Source organism: Vanessa cardui, chromosome 3 (genome assembly GCF_905220365.1).
Source record: "Vanessa cardui chromosome 3, ilVanCard2.1, whole genome shotgun sequence".
NCBI classification, from domain to species: Eukaryota; Metazoa; Arthropoda; class Insecta; order Lepidoptera; family Nymphalidae; genus Vanessa; species Vanessa cardui.
Genome location: NC_061125.1, coordinates 15,374,617 through 15,396,749, shown reverse-complemented (window position 1 = coordinate 15,396,749; position 22,133 = coordinate 15,374,617). Strand labels below are relative to the sequence as shown.

The 22,133-nt window shown below is 34.3% G+C and overlaps 1 protein-coding gene across 4 annotated transcripts in view; it reads right to left on the bottom strand.

Moving 5' to 3' along the window:
• LOC124543296 (protein couch potato) overlaps positions 1 to 22,133 on the bottom strand; it is a 208,393-nt gene that overhangs the window by 4,626 nt on the left and 181,634 nt on the right. For 2 of the 4 annotated variants that reach the window (XM_047121486.1, XM_047121468.1), the window contains exons 3-8: positions 5,509 to 5,586; positions 4,206 to 4,259; positions 3,316 to 3,378; positions 2,283 to 2,427; positions 1,481 to 1,653; positions 1,112 to 1,308 (exon numbers count right to left, since the gene is read on the bottom strand). In XM_047121486.1, the coding sequence (XP_046977442.1) occupies positions 1,508 to 1,653; positions 2,283 to 2,427; positions 3,316 to 3,378; positions 4,206 to 4,259; positions 5,509 to 5,586 (486 nt within the window). In that variant the 3' untranslated portion in view covers positions 1,112 to 1,308; positions 1,481 to 1,507. Of the gene's footprint in view, positions 1 to 33; positions 245 to 1,111; positions 1,309 to 1,480; positions 1,654 to 2,282; positions 2,428 to 3,315; positions 3,379 to 4,205; positions 4,260 to 5,508; positions 5,587 to 22,133 lie in introns of all 4 variants that reach the window. The other 2 variants (XM_047121478.1, XM_047121493.1) reach the window with 2 other exon arrangements.

The window sequence follows — 22,133 nt, the reverse complement described above, 5'->3', positions numbered from 1 at the left end:
GGTATCGTGGTAAAGAGGAGTGCGCGTGCATACTTCATGTGCGAGTATCCAGCCGTTGTGTGCCAACTTATGCCTCGCGAATTCGAGGTGGATGGCCCCCTCTGAGCTGAGGAGCAGGGCGCCCTGCAGGCGGGCCATGGCGGTGGCTGCGTCGCTCGGGGTAACGAAGTCGACGAACGCGACCGGACCCGAGCCGCCGCCGCTACCGGCCGTCAGAAGCCGCAGTCGCGAGAAACCCGGGCAGCTGTTACCATTACACTCAGATATGCCCGCACTCGTACCCTTGCCTTGTGTGTTTTATATTGACATAGTCTGCTGTGGTGCCACGGTATCGAATGATTTTAAACACTAAGGATGTCTCTGATTTTAGACTATAACATGTTGAAAGCTGTTTCATCTAATTCGCAAATAAATTTTTGAATGCGTAACTGATTTTGGACAAAAGCGATAAAAAAAGGAATTGCTCTGTCACAGGTATTGTCTAACCTTACAAGGTTTGCAGTTTACAGGAGTATATATTCGGCATATTGATACTATAAAGTAAATTCGGGTGCAATCGACAGTTCATACATTTATGTGATGTTTGTGCTGATAGCATACGACTAGTGTGTTATAGTGTAAACAGATGTTCGACTGTCATGCTGAAGTGGTACGGGTGCAGGCTTACGATCTCATACAAACTGACGTCGGCGTCGTCAATTGGTTTGAGATGGATCAGAACATAAACAATAATACCCAACAATAGACGACTTTGTGATATTTGGTGCGACATGCACTGTGGAGAATATGTATTCAACTATTTAAAAATAAGTACTCTGCGTCGGTTCATACAACTGATACATTTCATTTTTAATATTTTGCGATCATGCAGACATTTAACGAATGCTTGGTTCGACTGGAAACATTACTTTTAAATATATTTTTACTTCTTGGAAACCATAACTGACAACAAACTAGGGGTTGTAGTAAATTATCCAAACGGAGAGATTTTCATATGCTCATAGGGTCACACTAACATTGTATTAATATAATAAATTCCACGAAATACAAGGGGTAAATGTAAAGTGTGTCACTTTTCCAGTCGAAGCCGACAAATGAAGGCGACACGTACCTGCTGAATATCTCTTTGAGTTCGTGCTCGGAGACGAATTGTCCGAGGTTAGCGACAAAGAGCGTCGAGCAGGGAGGCGCGGGGTGCGCGGGGTGTGCGGGGTGCGCAGGCGGCGCGGGCGCATGCGCCGGGACCGCTGCTCCCGGCGAACCCAGCGCTGGGGCCGGTAGTACGCATGCGCCTAGCGTCAAGGGGGTCTGAGGGCGAAAAATATTTATTCTCTATTAAATTACATCAAACTCCTATGTCTTATTGTATTTAAAATACGTACATATAATATGTATGTATACTTTATAATAATTAACTTTAATATTCAAGCTCAGTCATATGACATTGATATATAAATTATAAGTTTAACTATTAACTTACGTGGTGTGGCCTGTCGGCGGCAGCTAGTCAGAGGTAGGAACGCACGGGCGCCATTTGAGGATGAATGGCGGGATGTACCAGTCCGTGCGACAGTGTCGGCAGCTCCCCTCCGTAAGCTAACGGGTGGTGCCAGAGCTCAGCGCCCCCTCCGGGGAAGAAGGGACTGGCTAAGTCTGCGCAACACGATTCACATTAGACGAATACCTATACTTTGAAAATTCTAAAAAGTCGAATAAAATTAAACAAAAACACCGATCACAAATAAATTTATTTACAATGTGCGAAACGTGTTTTCACGCTCCTAAGTAGCCAATTCGTGAACAAGATCTTATTAAAGAAGCGAGGCTATAATACGGAATGTCATGAGAACATGTGACTAGGTAGTTTAATAGTGGTAAAAGAACCCGACAGTCGATTGGAAGACAATAATAGCTTCACGGAGCTAGGCTTTGCGTGGTACGTGTAAGCTTTTACAGATACTTGCCCAAATTTGCGATTGCTCGACGCGCCATCACTCTTCCTTAGATACGAAAGCGTTATATCGTAAGAATATAAAAGTCGTGTGGGTACTTGTGGCGAAATCGTTTTTGGATTGTGTAGCGTTTAAATAACTACGGAGAAACAGTACGTCACCAGTATACATTGAAATACGGTTTGACTTTATTGATGAAACGGGGAAGGATACAGTTCAATGAATACAAATGTATTGATGAAGGTGAGATATTGTTTCTTGTGATCTGAATTCTGGGCGAGTTGACGATCGAGCGAGCGCCGGGTGGTGTGTGCGTTCGGCGGTACTTACGTCCAGTGAGTGGGTGCATCAATGCGGGGTGTGCAGCTGGCGCGGCTGTGGCAACTGCCGGCTTCGGCTTGCTGACCTTCGTGTTGCTTTTAGCGAACTCCAGCCGAATCGTTTGCGGCATATCGGGGTCGAACCGGACGCCCTGCTGTGAACAGCCGCGAGCGGTGCGGCGCTCCGATATAATGACGATGGACGGTTGGCCACTTGTTCCCACCGGACTCACAGTCCAGTGCGGAGACAGGGATGTTTCATTTGTAAAACGATAGCCGTGAATACTAGACGTTTTTAAAATTTATATCTTTCGCCAAATAAACAAATGAAAAAATTTATTCGCGATACATTGCTTGTAAAACTATCATGTAAAGTTTGTTGAAATAGCAACTGTCACGGAAATGTACTTTTTTTTCACGCCAGCGCCTGCTAAGGTGCCGAAACACGGTGCTCGGGGTGTGACATCGAAATCTGTCAAACAGTGACATGCGGTTGCCTATATACACGATAACGTAATCGATTTCACTCCAATATCCGGGATTGAGAGCTTAGTGGCTCCGACTAGATGACTCGACGTGGTCTAGTCGATATGTGCATGGGTTTAGCATAACTTACGATGCGGTTACTCGAGTCGGGAAAATGTTATTCCAAGTCTACAATGAGAATATTAACTATGGTGCTTATTGGCTGTGTAGGCATGTGAAGAAAGAGGTTTAGTAACACCGTGCGTTTTACGTTTAATTTTCAATTTTTTAATTATTTACATATAGCATTTTTACTTTGAGTGTTTGGACTATATCGTTGTATAAGGAGGACGTTATGATCTTGTAATGTTTCGGGTGTTGTAAGCGATCGATGTTTACAAGGCGTTATGTTTAGTGTTTGTGAATCTTTTGTTGTGTTTGTTTACGAATAAAATATTAGTATGATTTATTCAGATCCTACTTTTTTCTGATGTATATTTTTAGTATAAATTATATTCTAATTAAATATATAAATGATGTTTAGAATTGATTAGTTGAAGCATGGTTTTGGTACTAACCTGAAGATCCTGCTTAGCGGCCTCCGCTCCAGCCCGAGTGTGAAATGTAACGAAACCGACCGGCTGCAATAACAAATACTTATGTTAATATTATACAATGAATAATTGTATGCAAATTACAAGTTTATTATCGTTGGATGGAAAGTTCACAACTTCATATTATTGTTACAGAGCAATTTTGTACAGAGAAGAACTGGATGGAATATCTGTATTTTATGGTTAATTATAGACAAATAGATGATGTCAATAAAAACAAGATTATTTTAATATTTACTGAGTATATTATTTAATACATAATATAATCAAGGCGGATAAGCAAATGGGCCTGATGGTAAATAGTCACACCGTCCATAGACAATGGCAACATAAGAAATGTCATCATTATTGGCGTACACTTTTTTTTAATACTTTAGGTACTCTGCCGATAAACTATCAGTAGTCTGAAGTCTGTGCCTTTTGTGTCAAACTGGAATTACTTTCTTTCGTATCTTAATTGCTGCCTTATCGAATTATTAAAGTCAGAATGATAGGGTGCATATAAGTTGACGTACATGGCGTAGTAGTCTCCCTTGAGACTAACCTACAAAGCCGATATAAGTCAGAAGTACATAAAGTAAAAGCCTGTAAATGGCACATTGTTGAGGCCTCTTCTTCTCTTAAGTTCAAAATTTGGAGCTACAGATTGGAGATACATTGAGCATACAGGCTACATAAGTCAAATTTTTGATCAATGGATGCAGATATAATAGATTTCGTCAAAACATATAAATACTCCTAGTTCGTGTTTGAACCAAAATCTTAAATTAAAATTCCCGCGTTAAAACCACTAGCTCACTATAAAATAACACAAATTTACAAAATACACTAGTTTCTAATTGAAAGATACTCACGGATGCTGTTTTTCCATTTTTGCTTGTAACTTTCAGGAGCGAACCCTCGTATCCCTACGAAACAAAAAAAAAACAATATTATATTTGTACAAAATACAAATACAGTTGATGCGCATATGAGCTAGATAACAATACGCTATACACATACATTTATACATTTATAATACAGACATACGCTTACAAAGACACACATACAAAGTGTTTATGGTTGAAATCTTAAAACTTATTACGGCCTAGCTCTCATTAACCAAGTGTCTGGATTGTAATAAAAACAGTTATAGTTGTTCTTACCATACTCCACGCTTAACTATTATCTGCGTGCATTAGTGTGAGTGACTGACGCTCGTGCTTACAAGATGTGTTAGTGTGGCTGAGAGTACAGACAGCAACAAAATACAAATAAGATTTGTTAAGTTTTATTTTATTAAAATGTATCTCGTGGAGGGTCGCGCCGCGTGAATCAAAATCAAAATATACTTTATTCAAGTAGGCTTTTGAATCACTTTTGAATCGATATATAATATCTAATCGGATCGGAATGTAGATTCTACCGAGAAGAATGCGAAAATTTCAGTAGTTACTCTTTTTCATCATTTAAAAACAATAAGCCATGTTATTTAAATACAATTATATATGTATGTATAATTAATATATTGTGCTTGCTAGTCAACGAGTATTAACTCCACGTTTTTGTTGCATCTGTATAATCTTGTATTAAATTATATGTCTTCTTTATCAATGCATTTTTTGATCGATTGCAAATGAATTTATGAAACGGCAAAGTTTATATAGACTTATAAGTAGTATTTGTACATACGAACTTTGAATAAACATTGAAACAAATTATAAGGCAAACTAGCTCAAGCAATTTAGTCCGATCGATGTTCATCATAGCAACGTATGTCAGTTCCGACGAAATTTCGCTCCAACAATGGTATCCCGCCGTACCAGGCGTTGTGGCGAACACGCGATCCGAATCCACCCTATTAACTTTAGGCGCATTTACGGTGCCGGCCGTACCAGCCGAGAATCGAACGTACACCTTATCGGTCGACGGAATCGATTCAATTCCAACTATTACACAACGTCATGACGCTTCATATTTATGACGCATTAATCCATATCGATATTATATTTCCGAGTCACGTGATGCGGGGAGTGTGCTTCGATGAATCATAGAGGCTACCAAAGATTTGCATTGAAATTTGGATGTATGTAAATTTGCATTGAATAACTACTTTCGGTTGGAATCACAATGAAGAATTTTAAATTAATTGTGTGGTTTAATTATATTTGTACTCACTTCGTAAGCTCGAAACAGTAGGTAGAGTTCCCTTGGCTTGGCGTCCATGGGCAGACCGCTCACGAACAATGTCCGCACCTGAGAAAACATATATAATTATATATAATGTACATTATTTAATATTAGTATAAAATATCTAGAAAAAAGGTAAGGTTTTATTTTGAAACTGAGAAGAAATTCATCCCCTTTTCCATAAAGAAGAAACGAGTCTTATTATTTAAAGATTGTTAGTTATATTAAATAAATGATTCAATAATAACAACAATTTAAAATTCCGAAACGATCGCGATTCTCTGAAGCGTAATTCGTCTTTGTAATTTATTTAATATATTTCTTAAAGTTGTTCGAAACCCAGTGTTTCAAATATTGATATTCCGTTTCGAATTAGCTACAAGTTTTTTTCTTTCTTAAACAAAGACGAATCGGGGCATTTATCACAAACCGACACAAAAGGGGCATAGATTCTCCCGACGATTCTTCGTCGATTCTTTTGCCTTTGTAAACGTTTGAACGCATTAATTCGGCGGGTCCATTTAACGAATAAAACAGCGGCGTGATTTGGCGCGTGCGGGTAATGGAGATTAATTGCTGGTAACACCGGCCATCGCCGCCGCCATCTTGTTGTGCATTTTATTTATGCGTCTGAGTTTTACTTTTACGAGGTAATCTTTAAACGACAACGGCGAGTGGAATAAAGTTATTAGCGACCTTTTAGCGATATTTCTTAGAAAAAAACGAGGAGCATTTTGACGTAGATTATTAATTATAATTAAGATTAATCGTTGTTTTTGCGTCTCATTTGATACTCGAATATATTTTAATAACTTCGACGTTATAAAACCTTATTGTATATACCACACGATAAGTTACTTTATTTTGTTGTCGTTAAAGTTTTAAATACAAAATCGATGCTACAAACATTGTTATCTAAAAAATAAAAAATAATTCCAGAAGTCACGTGTCCGACGGCCGAGGGTGTTGGTGACCCTCATATATATTTTATCGCTTCCGTCCCGGTCAGAACCAGAATGTTGGACCTTTATGTCGGCTATTTTCCGGTCGAACGCACGGGAATTCCCCGTATCGACGCTACGTGATATTTTTCTACGGACAATCTTTTATATTAAATCTGAAGAGCTTAAATGATGTATCTTCAATATTTGCGTATGTATAATATGGACAGATTAGATTGTTAGATATTTTTATTACAAATTTATTGATTACCTATATTAATTATAAGTCCGATAGTATTTTATATAATTAGTATTATAATATTATAATAGGATAATATAACATAATTAGTATTATATTTAAGTCCGTGGAAAATCATCAGTTAACTTAGTTGGTTTGTTTTAATAGAAATGCATTTAAAGTTTTATGAACCATTAGTCAAACTCAAACTCAAACTCAAATTACTTTACTCAACGTAAAAGCATTACAATTTCTTATTGATGGTCAAACTAAACAATACCATCGTTATCATTCATTGTATCAATTAGTTCAGAAAAAGAGAGGTATAATATAACGAAATAAAATTTGCTATTGTTGAAAAGGTGAGTTCAATGGACTTCTATAATAAGAGCTAGAACATCAAGCGGTCTTTGCTTCTTGGTACTGAATTAAGAAATATTATGATTAATGGAATTGTGTCATAAAAGGAACGTTACTAACATCATAACTTGATGGCTAAGCTAAGCATAATAAATTATAAACTTAACTCCTATCTAACTTGACTTTGAGCCTGTGAACTTTGATTCAGAATATGTTAGATCTTCTACACGCTAAGTTATTTCGTTTTCAAAACCGTATTTAAAATTGTACAAAATTATTTTTAATTAATTTCCACATCAGATATATGGAACAATTAAAATTAGTTTAAAATTTTTGAAGGATGATTTTGTTGAGAAACAAAATAACCTTACTCAAATTTAAATTGCCCACTCATATATTTATCCCAAGTTACCTTTATATAATCATTTATTTATAAATTTATAACACATCTAATTATAATTTTAAATATAGAATGTTCATTTTCAACCCTAACCTTCAAAGTTAATCTTTTACCTTTAATTCATATTTGCAGAAATAATATCGAAAACTATTTAAAAATAAACTCAATTAAATAAATCTTCACCGTATTCAGTTGTTTAATACTGGCGATAAACGACCTGAAAAATGTCGGCGTATTATTTGTTATCATTTCTTATTCTACGTACGGTTTTTATGTAACTTTCAAGTTTTATATTAATACTGTTGTTATGTGGAAAATATTTTACAGATACAGTGATATGAAGGTCGATTGTTTATTAATTAAAGCCAATACCTTACGAGAAGAAAGCTTAGAAAATATTCCACTACGCCGCTCCAACGCGGGTTAGTGAAAATGAATTTCTATGAAATGTTTCCTCACGATGTTTTCTTAAACCGTTGAGCACGAGATGAATTATAAACACAAATAAAGCACATGAATATTTAGTGGTGCTTTCCTGGGTTTGAACCCGCAATCATCGGTTAATATGTGAGCGTTCTAACCTGGGCCATCTCGGCTTGAATTCACGTATGTATCTACCAATCCGCATAGGCGCAGTAATAAATTGAATAAGTCTATAAATTGAACACGTCTTAGCAAAGCAGTGGAACATGGGGAAGTTTTGTTTTAAATTTTTGATTTAAGATAGTAAAGAAAAATGTCACGACATACACGAATAATGAATGATCGAATAAGGAGCAAGAAACACAGGAAATAGACGGAAGATAAACTTGCCAATTGCCAACCTTTAGCCTTTTGCCCAAAAATTTGACATTTTCGACATGTTACCTTATACAAACGTACTGTCTTTATAATAAACGTATTACAGTTAAAATTTGTCCACCAACGTCCAATGACATTGGTGATATTGGCCAATGCGTCACCAAACTTGGAAGCTAAGATGTGTCTAGTGCCTGTTCATATATGTTTCAGATTTATGTAAATAGAAAAAAACTTTGCACAATGTACACTAGACAAGTGAAACATCACTGCATGTTATGTTATGTTATATTATACGCCTCGCTCCTACAACTCTCATATATTTCACCGGGGTGCTATTCGGTCACTCTGAAAACGCCCCTTCATGTCACCCATTATACACTCGGCTGCGCTTGAATCCCTACGCTACCATTGAGTTATGTTTAACAGTCGCGTTCATAAATAAGGAAAACGGATTTTATTATAAAAATATTAATATCCATGCGAGTTCAAAACCAGTTCTAAATATGATGTAAATGGTCGAGATATATTGTAATATGTTTATTTCAATACTATCATATTTAAAATAGAACTATTTCCTTGTGGTGGTTGTAGGATTTTGTTGCAACCCATCTGGGTAGTAATCTCTCATCACATATTCTACCACCAATAATATGTTTAGTTTATATATTTTAAAAAGGAAAGAACTAGTCTCTCAACATACAAAGACAATGCAAGCAAGAAGCACATTTTATTTTCCAAGGTTCGTATTGGTGAAGTAAGGTATAGCGAGATCATGTGGTTTTTTGAATATTTTAAATACTTGCTTTATTCTCTTCATACCAAATTTAATGCGATTGTGTAGAAATTGATAAGTCTCTGTTCAAACAAAAAATAAACTTTTTTTTCACCACCTGATGGTAAGTGGTCGCCATCACCCATAGACAATGACGCCTTAACAAATATTAACTATTCCTTACATCGTCAATGTGCCACCAACCTTGGGAACTAAGATGTTATGTCCCCTGTGCCTGTAGTTACACTGGCTTGTTGTTTATTTTTCCTTCAAAATACGTAATTGTTTTATTTAGATCCTGTATAACGTATTTATAGAATTGAATTTTAAAATATCGCACGTTATCGTATATTTCAGTTACAATTTTAACGTGACTAAGCGTATAATACATTAAAAGCTTATCTCAATTTTACGCCATCTCAACTTCAAAAGCGAAGGAATATTTGATCTGGCTACGGGGCCAGATAACATCTACGCTTGACATTATTGCGACGAAAAAAAAAAATTTATTAAGTATTCTGCCTCGTGGAATAAAAGCCTCCAATTTGTTTAAAGCTTTATAAATTATTTTAGTTGCCTAGAGAACAGCGGTTTCCAGTGGAATTCTAAATGATCCGTGTAACATGTGAAACTTTACAAAGAGAAACGTCTCGAGTAATATCTAATAACGTTTTTGAAATTAAAATGGTTCGTATTTTATTTAAAACTGCTATAAGTTTCGAATTGGAGTTCACATGTTTTACATAAAGTTTTAATAGCTATTCATATATACAATATTTGATTGTAATTTTTTTTGTTAGAATTTCTAAATATACGTTTTGATTTTTATAATATTATGATTTTTCTTTTGCTATCCCGTCTTGCCCCGGCCGCCTTGTTGTCGCATGCCTGTTGTTTAATGTTCACGTTAAACTCCAAAACTACTGAACAGATTTTTAATCGCTTTTCACTGTCGGAAAACATGTCGGAAAAAAGCAACAAAAAATATAAATAACTGGAAAAATTATGAAAGTACTTATGTCGGACGAGACGCTAGTAGCGTTATAAAATAATTTCGAAACGGACTCGTAGATCTTAAGATTAGACCTTTTAAACATACAAGTAAAAGACTCTTAGAAGTCGATTTATTTAGCCTTAATTATAAATATTTTTTACAAGCTCTCTTCTCCATACTAATCAAATCTCCAAAGAACCGATCGATATCCAATAACGAGGCTCATTATATACGAGCGTCAACTTTCGATTTCACTGGGCGGTTCACGGTTAGCATGAACATTGTTTAAGCTGTGACACTGAGCATTCGTTCATGTATGAGCGGTCAAAGAGATGCAACAAACATCTCGGTGCATACTATAACTATACGATAAGCCCACTCAAACGATTTCAATTTAGTACACTGGACATAACATTAAAGCAATCTTGTTTAAATACACTACGATGTTACGTCGTAGCGATAAATACTACGGTCGGTGTGTGGAAATAATCCCATCGGATCCGCTACGAGCCTCTTACTCGTAGAAGACAAGATTGGACCAGTTATATACATGTCTCTACGAGCACAGAACTTGTCAACATACAATTAAGTTTCGAATAATGTTTTGTTACTTTCTAGTCCAACATTTATCAATAAAAAAAATAAAAATAAAAAATAATTATTTTATAAAAGCTTGTATGAGCATAAACAGGAGCTGGATGCGAATACACAAAGAAAGATCACAGTGATGTGCATTTGGAGAGGTCTATGTCCAGCAGTGGACAAATATTGGCAGCTGCTGATGATGCTGAGCTTGTATGGGTGTTAGAAGAGCTTGGGGTTAGTATTGGTATAACACTGAAGATTCTTCAACGTATTAACGAAAGGAATTATTGTAAAAGGATCTCTCAGAGCTACCAGCTTCTCAAGCCCACTGGGCTACCTCGATTCCCGAGTGTATATAATATATTATGTACTATATTTGTATTATAAATTATCCTTCCATAGTTCATCTATATGTACTCTCATAATATTATACCCGATGCGTACAATGTTATCATTCTCCTCGATATTAATCATAATACGGTTCCATGGAATATTTCAAATGGAAAGGGGTCGCGTGATTTACTGATAGCACTTAATAATTTCGAGAGGAAATTTTAACTGAATTGCGTTTTAAAATATAATTATATTATGTATAATTACGATAACACCGCCGCTAATTAATGAAGATAAGTTATGTTTTTTAAATAACCGATAAATTGTAAGGTATAAATTATGACCACATTTTTGTAATTTTTTTTATATCACAGTTCAAACGTTACGCATACATATAATACACACACGGACGTATAATAAAGGTTATTGGTCAGCACTGGCCGATAGATATTGGCATAGAAGAAATTTCCTTACACGACCAGCAAGCCACAAATTAGCAACATCTAGTATATATCATGAGTCTACCTAGAATCAACCAAAGCTCGTTTGCACAAAAGCCTTACCGAGATGTATATATTTTATCAATCAACGAACTAATCGATCGCATACAAAAAAGATATGTGTTTATACCAGGGACGTGATTCAATAGCACGCTATAAATAGATGAAAATAAAAAACGGATAAAGGTGTATTCACACGATCGATCGCACTGGCGTGCATCCGAGGCGAGTGGAGCGGAAGCGCCCGGGGCGCTGCACAGCGAATTTATCATACTGCTTTGTGTGTATAGAACACATTCAAAGCGCAAATATTATCCGTATATAGCACACAGACTATAGACGTATCTAGTCTCTGTGCACCGATTTGTCTGACATATTGGACAGTTCCTTGTAGTACTTTTTTTAAATTTCGAAACTGTTAATTAATTTCAGGAGATTTGATTGATTTGACCTTATTTATTTTTTATTGCTCTCGGTTGATGACCTTAAGTTCATGGTCTAAATAAAATATCACAGACAGAAGTCAGTTTTTTTTTTATTCATGACAGATGTAACAAGACTTTCTAATTGTGAGAGTTTTTATACAAAATACCTTTACCTCGTAAAATAATTAAGATATAACAGTGTTTTGACAGATTAACGATTCGGACATCACTTTCGAACAAGACGTTAAAAAGATAAGTTTTTTTTTTTAAATAAAGCTGTAGTTTTTATTTATATACGAACGATTACATACATATATTCGTTGATAATACAGATTATATACATATGTGTTAGTTTCATTCTATATCTTCTGACGGATAGATATAGAATGTAATATAAAATTAGTTTTATCCAAATATATACTATAATATTAAGATTATATATAAATGTGAAATATTTTTATTATAATTTAAAAAAAAGTATAATGAGCGAGTAAAGGAGATCTTATTGCTTCTAGCGATCTCTTTCAGACAACCTTTGATCATTTTGAAAAGAGGAACGTTTAATAAAAATTAAATGTGAACTATAAAAATATAAATTGACGCAATAAAAATAAATATTTTTATATGTATACATATATTAAAATATACATACGAATTTATACCCTACTAGAAATAAATGCTTGTCTCATATATAATAATTTATTTTGTATGCAATAAAACTTTTTTCAAAGTCGTGTCCTAATATCCTAATAGATGCAGAACAACTTAAAATATTTGGTTAAGTTTGTCAACGGGGAAAAGTTCTGTTAAACAATTATTTATTACAGCGTATATTTAAATTAATTTAATTAAAATACCTAGGAAATTTAATTGTTGTTTAAATTTTCTGACCGCCACGGCTCCTTAAAATAATCAACATTACAAGCCTGTGCTATTTAAAACTTTATAAACTTTTGCACTATGACAATTCTAACACTCTTGTAACGACCTTATTGAACAAAGCATATTTAGACTTAGCATAATTAATCTCATTAGAGACTTGAATGTTTTCGACTTTAAAATTTTCGAACTCCTAACAATTTTAATTTCGAATGAAAAAGACAATATCTAAATTATATTATCTATGTTAACGAATAAGACACAAAAAAAGGATCGAATCCAATCCCCGGCCACTCGCAGTGTTCATTGCTCAATCGACAAAAAGACCAACAATGAAAGTCTGCGCACTCGAAACAACAAAATAAGAACGGGTCGAAATTAAATGTCAGCAGTCCGGCAACATTGAAAAATGATAAGCAAAGAATCATTTCACTTCACTACACTGTGCCAGAACAATATTACGTTTCGTTTTATTCGAAGGAAATGATTTTTGCTTTATTATTGTTTTTTTTTTTTTGTTTATTTAAGGATGCGCAGCGAACTCACGAGCCCGCCAGCCTTTACACTGCAAGTTATAAGTATCGGATTATACAGAAAGTGAGGCGACATTTCCGTTGTAAATTTAATCCATCTGCCGTCGAAGGATGACAAATTAATTAGTAATATAAAATAATGACTTTACAACACCCATGAAACCAAACCTTTTATGCTTCTTTAAGCTGTATTACACTAGTTGATTCACTCTTCAAAGCTATACGGCAATAAAGATTATGAATGTTTAGTGGTAGAATTGACCACCCAAATAATCCGGTACTGTAAGTTTGCTATGCAGTTTACTAATTTATAAAATGATTATATTTTAATTACAATGTTAGACCAATAATAATAATAATATTAAAAAGTATATTTTTTAGGCACTCGAATAATATTTAAATAAATGTGTACAAGTAGTATTGAATGACAAATCAACATATTTGTCATTCAATACGATTCAAAATTAGTGACGTCCCTTAACGAATACAGCCAGGATCGGTGTTTGCGAACCATGATTACAATTTCCATGAAACTGTTCTGAAATTCAAATCGACCCGATTACTAAGCATTTGGACGAACGAGATTTTATTGTAATGGGAAGTTAAACGAAATTTAAAAATTCCCCGCCATTGCGAATATGTTAAGGAGGTCTCGAATTTGATCGAATGGCGCGCCTTCGGTCGCGATAATAAAATATCGGCAAGGCAAACTTCTGTATGAAGCGCTCAAACTCGACGAAGGCAATTTTTCTTCGGGCGTCAATGTCAGCGGCAATCGTTTTAACTTTCACAACAGCCTAATAGATATCGTCAATCAATAAAGATGAATTATTTGTTAGTTTTTAGTTTTAATTCAAACTGTCAACAATTTGTTAAAAGTCGAAAGCTTTTTTAGAATTAGGTGCTTACCGACCACCGAGATAACCTAACACAAAACAGCCTTAATTAGTACCGTTATCTCCTGGTTTGGGGAGTGGGTGAGCCAGTATATATACAGGCACAGGGGATGTAACGTCTTAGCTCCCAAGTTTAGGGAATTGTTAATATTTCTTATATCACTACAGTCTATGATGTATGTATATAGACGGTAGTTCCCATCTTTGTTGTAGTTCCCACTGATCATCTGGGAGCCCATTTGTTCGTGCGTCTAACTATATAATAAAACAAAATCATTATATATGTATATAATAATAATATGCAGACTGTAATTATAACATCGTTCAGAGTACTTTTTAAATTAATAATACATCATGAATATCTTTATTGAACATGAATCAACCTCTTAATTAGCCAATTAGAAAAATAAACCGAGTCTTATAAAATACAAGTGTTGCCATTCACCTGATACTATATCTCACTGAAATATAACAGTCTGTCCGCCCTTACCCTCCATTACCCCTAACTTATTGCGGGTAACACTGATAAAACTTCACTTTTATCCGTCGTAAAGTAAAAATAATCGCCTGTTACTGCATACCTTAAAGCCGGTAACTGTCCATGTCTTTTATTATTAAAATACTGACTTGAAAAGTAAAAAAAATGCCACGATGGCTCAGTTGATTAGTATGCAGCTATTGTGTGAAGATCACCGGTTCAAATCCAATATTTATTTTGTGTCTACTATTTATTTCGAGAAGAAACTAATTATGAGGCGACCCACCAAACCATTGTCTTAAGAGCAGTGGTACCAGTGGTGGTGACGGCTACTTAACAAATAAAGCAATATTTAATCAAAATAAGTTAAAGTAAATTACTTATAAAACAGTTCAAGTGAGTAATAATAGTCAACCCTGTAAAGGGGAAAAAGTTAAATGAGCCATGATAATGGTTGGTACAAAAAAATAATGTCTTAAGCCTTACGGATGGTAGCGCATCGGCAACGAGGGCCTGCGATTACCATTTACCACCAAGTGGCCCGTAAATAGCCCGGCATCTGCTCTTTATATTATTTTCTGTAAATAATTTATGAAACATATATAACAAATTATCGTGCTAACCTTTATTAAGTCGAAGTAACAAACTAAGTAACATGTTCTATTTTCTGTTGTATGCTTTCAATTGATTTCCAAATTAAGAAATACATAAAAATTTAGTAACTAATTAGTAAAGTCGACAGCACTAAATGTGAGCTCAATTTTGTGATGCTAGTTTTTATTTAAGATATTTTTACGAAAGTGTTCCGATCTTTTTAGTATCGTTTGCAAAACACACTAGAAAAAAATAATGATACATTAAAAAAATGTGCATTTGACTAAGGTAGAAAAACTTATTCTCGAGATCAACATTAAAAATTCAAATCATATCAATAGAATAACAAAGAAAATTTACTTTAAACTAATCAAATCAAATAAAAATATATTTTATTCCAGTAGGCTTTTTTTCACGCACTTTTGAATCGTCTTTAACAACTCTATATTGAGTGAAGTTACCAGCTGTTCGGAACGTAGATTCTACTGAGAAGAAACTCTGTAGTTACTCTTTTTTAAAAGTATAAATTCATGTTAGTTAAATGTTTGTATTATATCCTGCCAGGAAGTTAACAAGTATAATACTAAAATTCCAATCCACTAAAAAATTTTAAAACTAAAATCGCAGGAAAGCTTCACTTATAATATATTAAACGATTTCATCTCTTTTTTCTCTTTTCGTTTTTTTTTAATGTATTAGTGACAAATTATTTTTTATATAATTTCTTAATTACTTGTTATCTATTTAATAGTTTAATTATGTATCATTTCTGTTTAGACGACTTTCACCACTGTTTTCAAACTGATGTTGTTAAAATATATATGTATTCAAATGTATTCAAGTTTGGACACTCCTTGTCTTTATGTTACTTAGTTTTAGATCATTGTAATTTTAGATTAATGACTGTTTGTGTCAAAATAAAGAAAAAAAAATTAATTAAGCAAACGAAAGCATGACAGTGTAACTCAGTTATGGAACAGTCACTAAGTTGTACTTTAAACGTTCTAAAATAAACATTCGAATCATCAAGATGTTGCGATTTCGTAATCGCGTCGCGGTCCGATTTCAGGCGAGCGATCGGCTCGGATAGAGATATTTCTAATTTTTCGGTCGACCGGCACCGCACTACCGGTTGCTTCGGAAAAATAGATAAAACAAACGCAAACAGACTGGAAAAGGAGAAACGAGGGTTAAATCGTTAATAGTGGCGCTGTTTGTGACGATTCAGATCATTGTCTTTGTTTGGAACAATCTCGTTACCGAGCCAATTTTATCGAGTTGGTTTAAAAGCTATCCATACTTTACTTTTGTTTTGGTGTTTTAGTGGCTTTATTTTTAATGAAAATACGTTAATTAGTTGTCAAATGATGATAAATCTTCAGTATACACATCGGTACTGAGAAATATTAACTATTTCTTACATCGCCAATGCGCCACCAGCCTTAGACACAATCATATTATTTCCCCTGTGTGTTTAAAAAATGCCTCACTCATTATTATACTAGATATACTATACTCATTTTTAGACTGTAAGATTTTTGACTATCAATAAGCAAGTGTACACTTCTATATTGAATAAAGATTATTGAATTTGATATTGCTTTTTGGCTCACAAATCGCAACCCAAAAATACAAGTATTGTGGTGAATAAAAGTGACGAATGAAATGGTGAAACTACTAAACTACGTATAAAGTTATTTATTCACTCAATATAGCTTGCGTTGATAACTAAAATAAAACATTACTTTTGTTAATATTTTTAAAAGAAGAATATAAAAATCCATTAGGCAAAAGACACAACATCTTTATTTATGAAATGAAATGAAATATTTATTTTGGATATTTTACGAGCTCCACTTAAGGAGGAAAGTGCAAAGAATTCTCAAGGCGATATCGGCGACCACCTGCTCCAAACAGATAGGGATCATAACGTTAATTTAATTAAAGTACTAATCTAAATTGCAGACGAACCCCGACACTCCGACGGCCATTAAAGGGATATTTCGTCGGCGACTGTTCAACGAAACTTGCCGACAAATGCCGACGAGAAATATTTTTGTAAACAATGATATAACTTAAGGTATGGATATTATTTTACTACGTATATCATAAGGTTTTTAATGTCTTATAGTCGATTCCTATAAGTTATTCGTAATTAAAATTATTTTCAATTAAATTTATAGCAGGTCTATTATATTAAATACGTTTTCTACCGAGAATCACCAAAAGGAAAGTCAGTGGTTACTTAACAATTAATTTCATAAGTTACATACAATTAAATAATTATTTACTTTATTTAGAAATCAAAGAATGGTTACTGTACGATTTTTCATCTACATATATAATATATAAAACATAAGTCTAAGTCATATTATGATATGTTTATATATGAGACTTTATCAAAGCTTAATTAAGTTGTTTGTAAATGTTGTAATTTAATTTAAAATTTATATAAACATGTTCGATATCGATTTAAACGAATGAGACAACTTTAATTAAATGGTTAGATGGTACATAGTTATCTTAATAGCCGTCAGCCAGTTTAATTTCTATTAAAAGGGTTTTCCGGAGTTTCCTCTACGAAAGAAAAAGTTTAGAGATAAGATGTCTTTGCATCTTTATCAAGACGAAACAGGACGAAAGCGTCTCGGGAAACTTCGAAACTGCCGGGATAGGGACGATTAATCATTATCTTATTTTATTATTTTCAATATTCGAATCTCGACTCGACTCGACTCGAAAAGAAAAATCGAAAAATCGTTACTCGAAAAAAGTTACGGTTCGTTTGCTCCGACACAATATGTCAAACTCGCTTGATTGACGGATCGGGATCCTAAGTCTATTTATAAAAGAAATTGTCTTTACTCTCCACCTTTACTGTCTGAAACGCAAAAGATTCTAGATATTCTCATTAGACTTTTTGTAAATATCAATATTATTTATCAGCTAACCCGGCCTCACACGGCTACAATGAGGGTCCAATAATACAACTATAACATTAAAAAAAAAAACATTAACACTCTTAAAAAACACTTTTGTTTTTGCAAGTTGAAATTGTTGACTTTTCTCTGCTATAATATGCATTTAATCAATATTAATATTATAAATGTAAAAGTAACTCTATCTGTCTGTCTATCTGTCTGTCGTTCTTTCACGACCAAACCGCTGAACCGAATTTAATGAAATTTGGTATGAAACAAACTTGAACCCCAAGAAAACATATAGGCTATTTTTTTGTCTGAAACATGACAACCAACACCCTTAAATGAGCGAAGCCGAGGGCGACTAATAGTATAGAAAAAACTTTCTCTTGCATCATTCAGTATTGATTAAAGCCGCATCAGCATATTGGAGACCCAGGGCTTAATTTATATCCGACGGCGATGCAAATGAGCAAAGCAACAGCCTGTAAATTACCCACTGCTGGGCTAAGCCCTCCTCTTCCATTAAGGAGAGGGTTTGGAACATATTCCACCACGCTATTCCAATGCGGGTTGGTGGAATGCACATGTGGCAGAATTTTGCTGAAATTAGACACATGCAGGTTTCCTCACGATGTTTTCCTTCACCGCCGAGCACGAGATGAATTACAAACACAAATTAAGCACATATATACAGTGGTGCTTGCCTGGGTTTTATCCCAAAATCATCGAGTGAGATGCACGCGTTCTAACCACTGGGCCATCTCAGCTCTTTGCTGCGAATGAGATGTAAATAAAATTCCTATACGTGCGAAGTCGGGGTAGGACACCTTATTATTATATATTTTAAACATCCCCACCTGAAATAATGTCAGCCTGTCGAATCGGATGACAATAATTTACGTATTAAATATCAATTCAAATCAGATGGGGCGATCCATTACAGCACTCGCTCAGTGGTCCGCCCAAATTATGTTCGATGGATAATTAATCGCTTCTGCTCACTTCAATAACAAAAGCCTCAATAATCTGCGTGATATTTGTGATGCCTCATATATAAATACGTCCAATCATTTCATCTCTTCGGATCGTAATTGTCATAATTGCGAAACGATTATATTATTACGACTTTATTCGCATCGAATGAAATAGTCGATTGTCGAGTCAATATTCGAAATACAACTATGTTGTTTCAATAATAAAAAAATGTTAGTAGTATAATAGTAACAAAAAATGAGTTCATTCATTTTGACAAGGTTATTTAAATATCTTGAAACTGAACATGTTTAGTATTACTGATATTCAAGTGTTTAATTTGTGTTTATTATTCTACTCGTACTCGGCGATGAAGGAAAACATCGTGAGGAATACTGCATGTGCCTAATTTCATAGAAATCCTGCGACATGCGTATTCCACTAACCCGCATTGGAACAGCGTGGTAGGTACGTTCTGAACCTTCTCAAAGGGAGAGGTCTTAATCCAGCAGTAGGAAATATACAGGCTGTTGTTGTTGATTTGATGAATTGATGTTAACAATTCCGCTTATTCACTGAACCATTTCCAGTTTATACATATTTGTAGTCATAGTTTAGTTGTCAAATTAAATGTCTAAATAGAAAACAATTACCACTAATTGCCTATTCCTTGTAGATAACAAGACGCGCGTTTCTTTCGCAGTCCCGTCGCTTGTACACAAACCCTTTCACCGAAATTGCTACTCGGGGAAGGAGTGTCGCGAAAACTATTGACGATAAACATTCGGCTACGAAGTGGGTTTGCCTCGTATTTGAAATTCAAATCCACTGCAGGTGGGAACACGACCGGCGGCAACTTACTGCTCGGTTTAGATTTCCCAACCTCAATTCAATTTAACACTGAAACTACACAGATACTGAACGACTTATTATATAAATATATTTATGAGCCGTGTCATAACTTTTACGTAAAACGAGAAGAATACCACTCGGAAGAAATAAGTCGTAACTCCGTTTAAATTATTTTTAGAAATTCTATCTTTAAGGAGAATTCTTTATTTAAAAACTGTTTTCATTTTGCTTTTATATTTTACATTTGCTAGATATAAATAAATATATTGATAGCTATGAACATAAAAGTTTTCAAAATATTGTAATTTGAGAAAAATAATTAAAATGTTAATATATTGACAATGGGCTTTAATTAATAAAATAACTTAAATAAAATGATCGAATCATCAGTCAGCCATTACTTCGTTTATTTAAGTAGTGTTTAACAAGGATGTTTAGTTCACCATTCAAGTTTAAAACAATTCAACTAAACTAATTAAGAAAACCGTAAAAACCTTTTTTTTTATTGATTCTTGAGTTCAAGACATGACATCCACTGACAAAAAGAAGTCACTCAAAAGAGATTTCCGTATTGAGTTCTCAGATCATGAGACGTTATGGTTGAATAACTGAGCGCACATAAAGGAAAATAACAATAAATAACGCTTCCATAAGGACGATTAAACTCTTTGTTTTCGTGTTAAGGATATTCCTGCTGGAGTATCTGAGTCTACGGTAATTTTTCACCAGTGTATAGCTCCATGCCTTCTCTGGTCCAATACGTGCTGACATTGACGGATTATGATCGATATATCGACTCTGATCCTGCATAATAACATGCACACAATTTGGGAATATTCAATGATTTCAATGTATTTTTAACAACCTACCTAATATAATGGAGACGTCTATTCGTCGTCGTTGGTGTATATTTTATAACTTTTATTTATCGCTTTGTAATATATGTATACTCTATGTAAATACATTCCATTTCAATAAAATACATTTTGGGCAGTATTATATATATATGTATTTATGGTATGTGGTTGAAGCGTTAATCCCAAAAAAATAACTTATAATTTTACATTAGTTATCAAATGATATAAAACTTTATTCGTACTCTTTTATCAAGCAAATGCTACCTTTTATATCTTGTTCCTCAGAATTAAGTCTGTCTCGAAAACATCTCAACGCCACCTGATTGATGAGCCTAATCTCTGCCACCACGGAATTCTCACAAAGATAAAAACCAACCAGAAATAAACGTAGAATCGTACAAATATATTGTTTGGCGTACAATACATTCGTACAATTATTTACGTTGAAACCTTTTATAAAATCGATATTTAAAAAAAAAAGAACTGTCAAATCGAATCGGAATATTTTAATCGAAATTCTATTGATTACAAGGGATACAATCAATTCGAACACGCGGAAAATCGAACCCGAAACCAACCAATCGTGGTAAATCTCGAATTCCGAGTCGAGCTAAGGAGACGGTCGGTCCCGGCCAAGTCCCTGATTTAAATTGCAGATGCCTCTGGGGTACGAACGCCGACTCTCGCGATATGCTAATCATAGTCAAGCTAAGGATTATCCCTGTTTACACTCAACAAACTCACTTAATTTCGCAGGGACAGGCATCTTGTCATATTTACTGGTCGCTTTCGAAAATTAGACGTTATTTATCGATAGATTGAATTGCGTTTAGCTATTTTGTAACAACAAACCCACCGCAGGACATGATCGATAAATTACAGAACGTAATATGCGACTTAGATGATTTGAAGTATTATATAATTTAGTAATCATTAGAATGTATCATTCGCGCTTGAAAATAGCGTAACATGGTTGATTTATATATAACATATTTATTGGTAATGTGGATTTATTTCGGGAACAAATGTCAAAGATTACCAATTCCATTTCTAACTTATACCAAACGAGGAACTGATGACAAAATATGACCAAAGACCGGTTACAATATTCAAAGAACGATTCGTTTTACTTACGGGAAAATAGGAATGTCCAATTAGAATTTACAGTTTTTATTAAATCACTAATATATAGTATGCCTTACTTCTTAATTCGTAGATTTCTCAGAGTTAGCCAATAATAGCTTCTTAAACACCCCTTGGAGACAAATAAGTAACCATA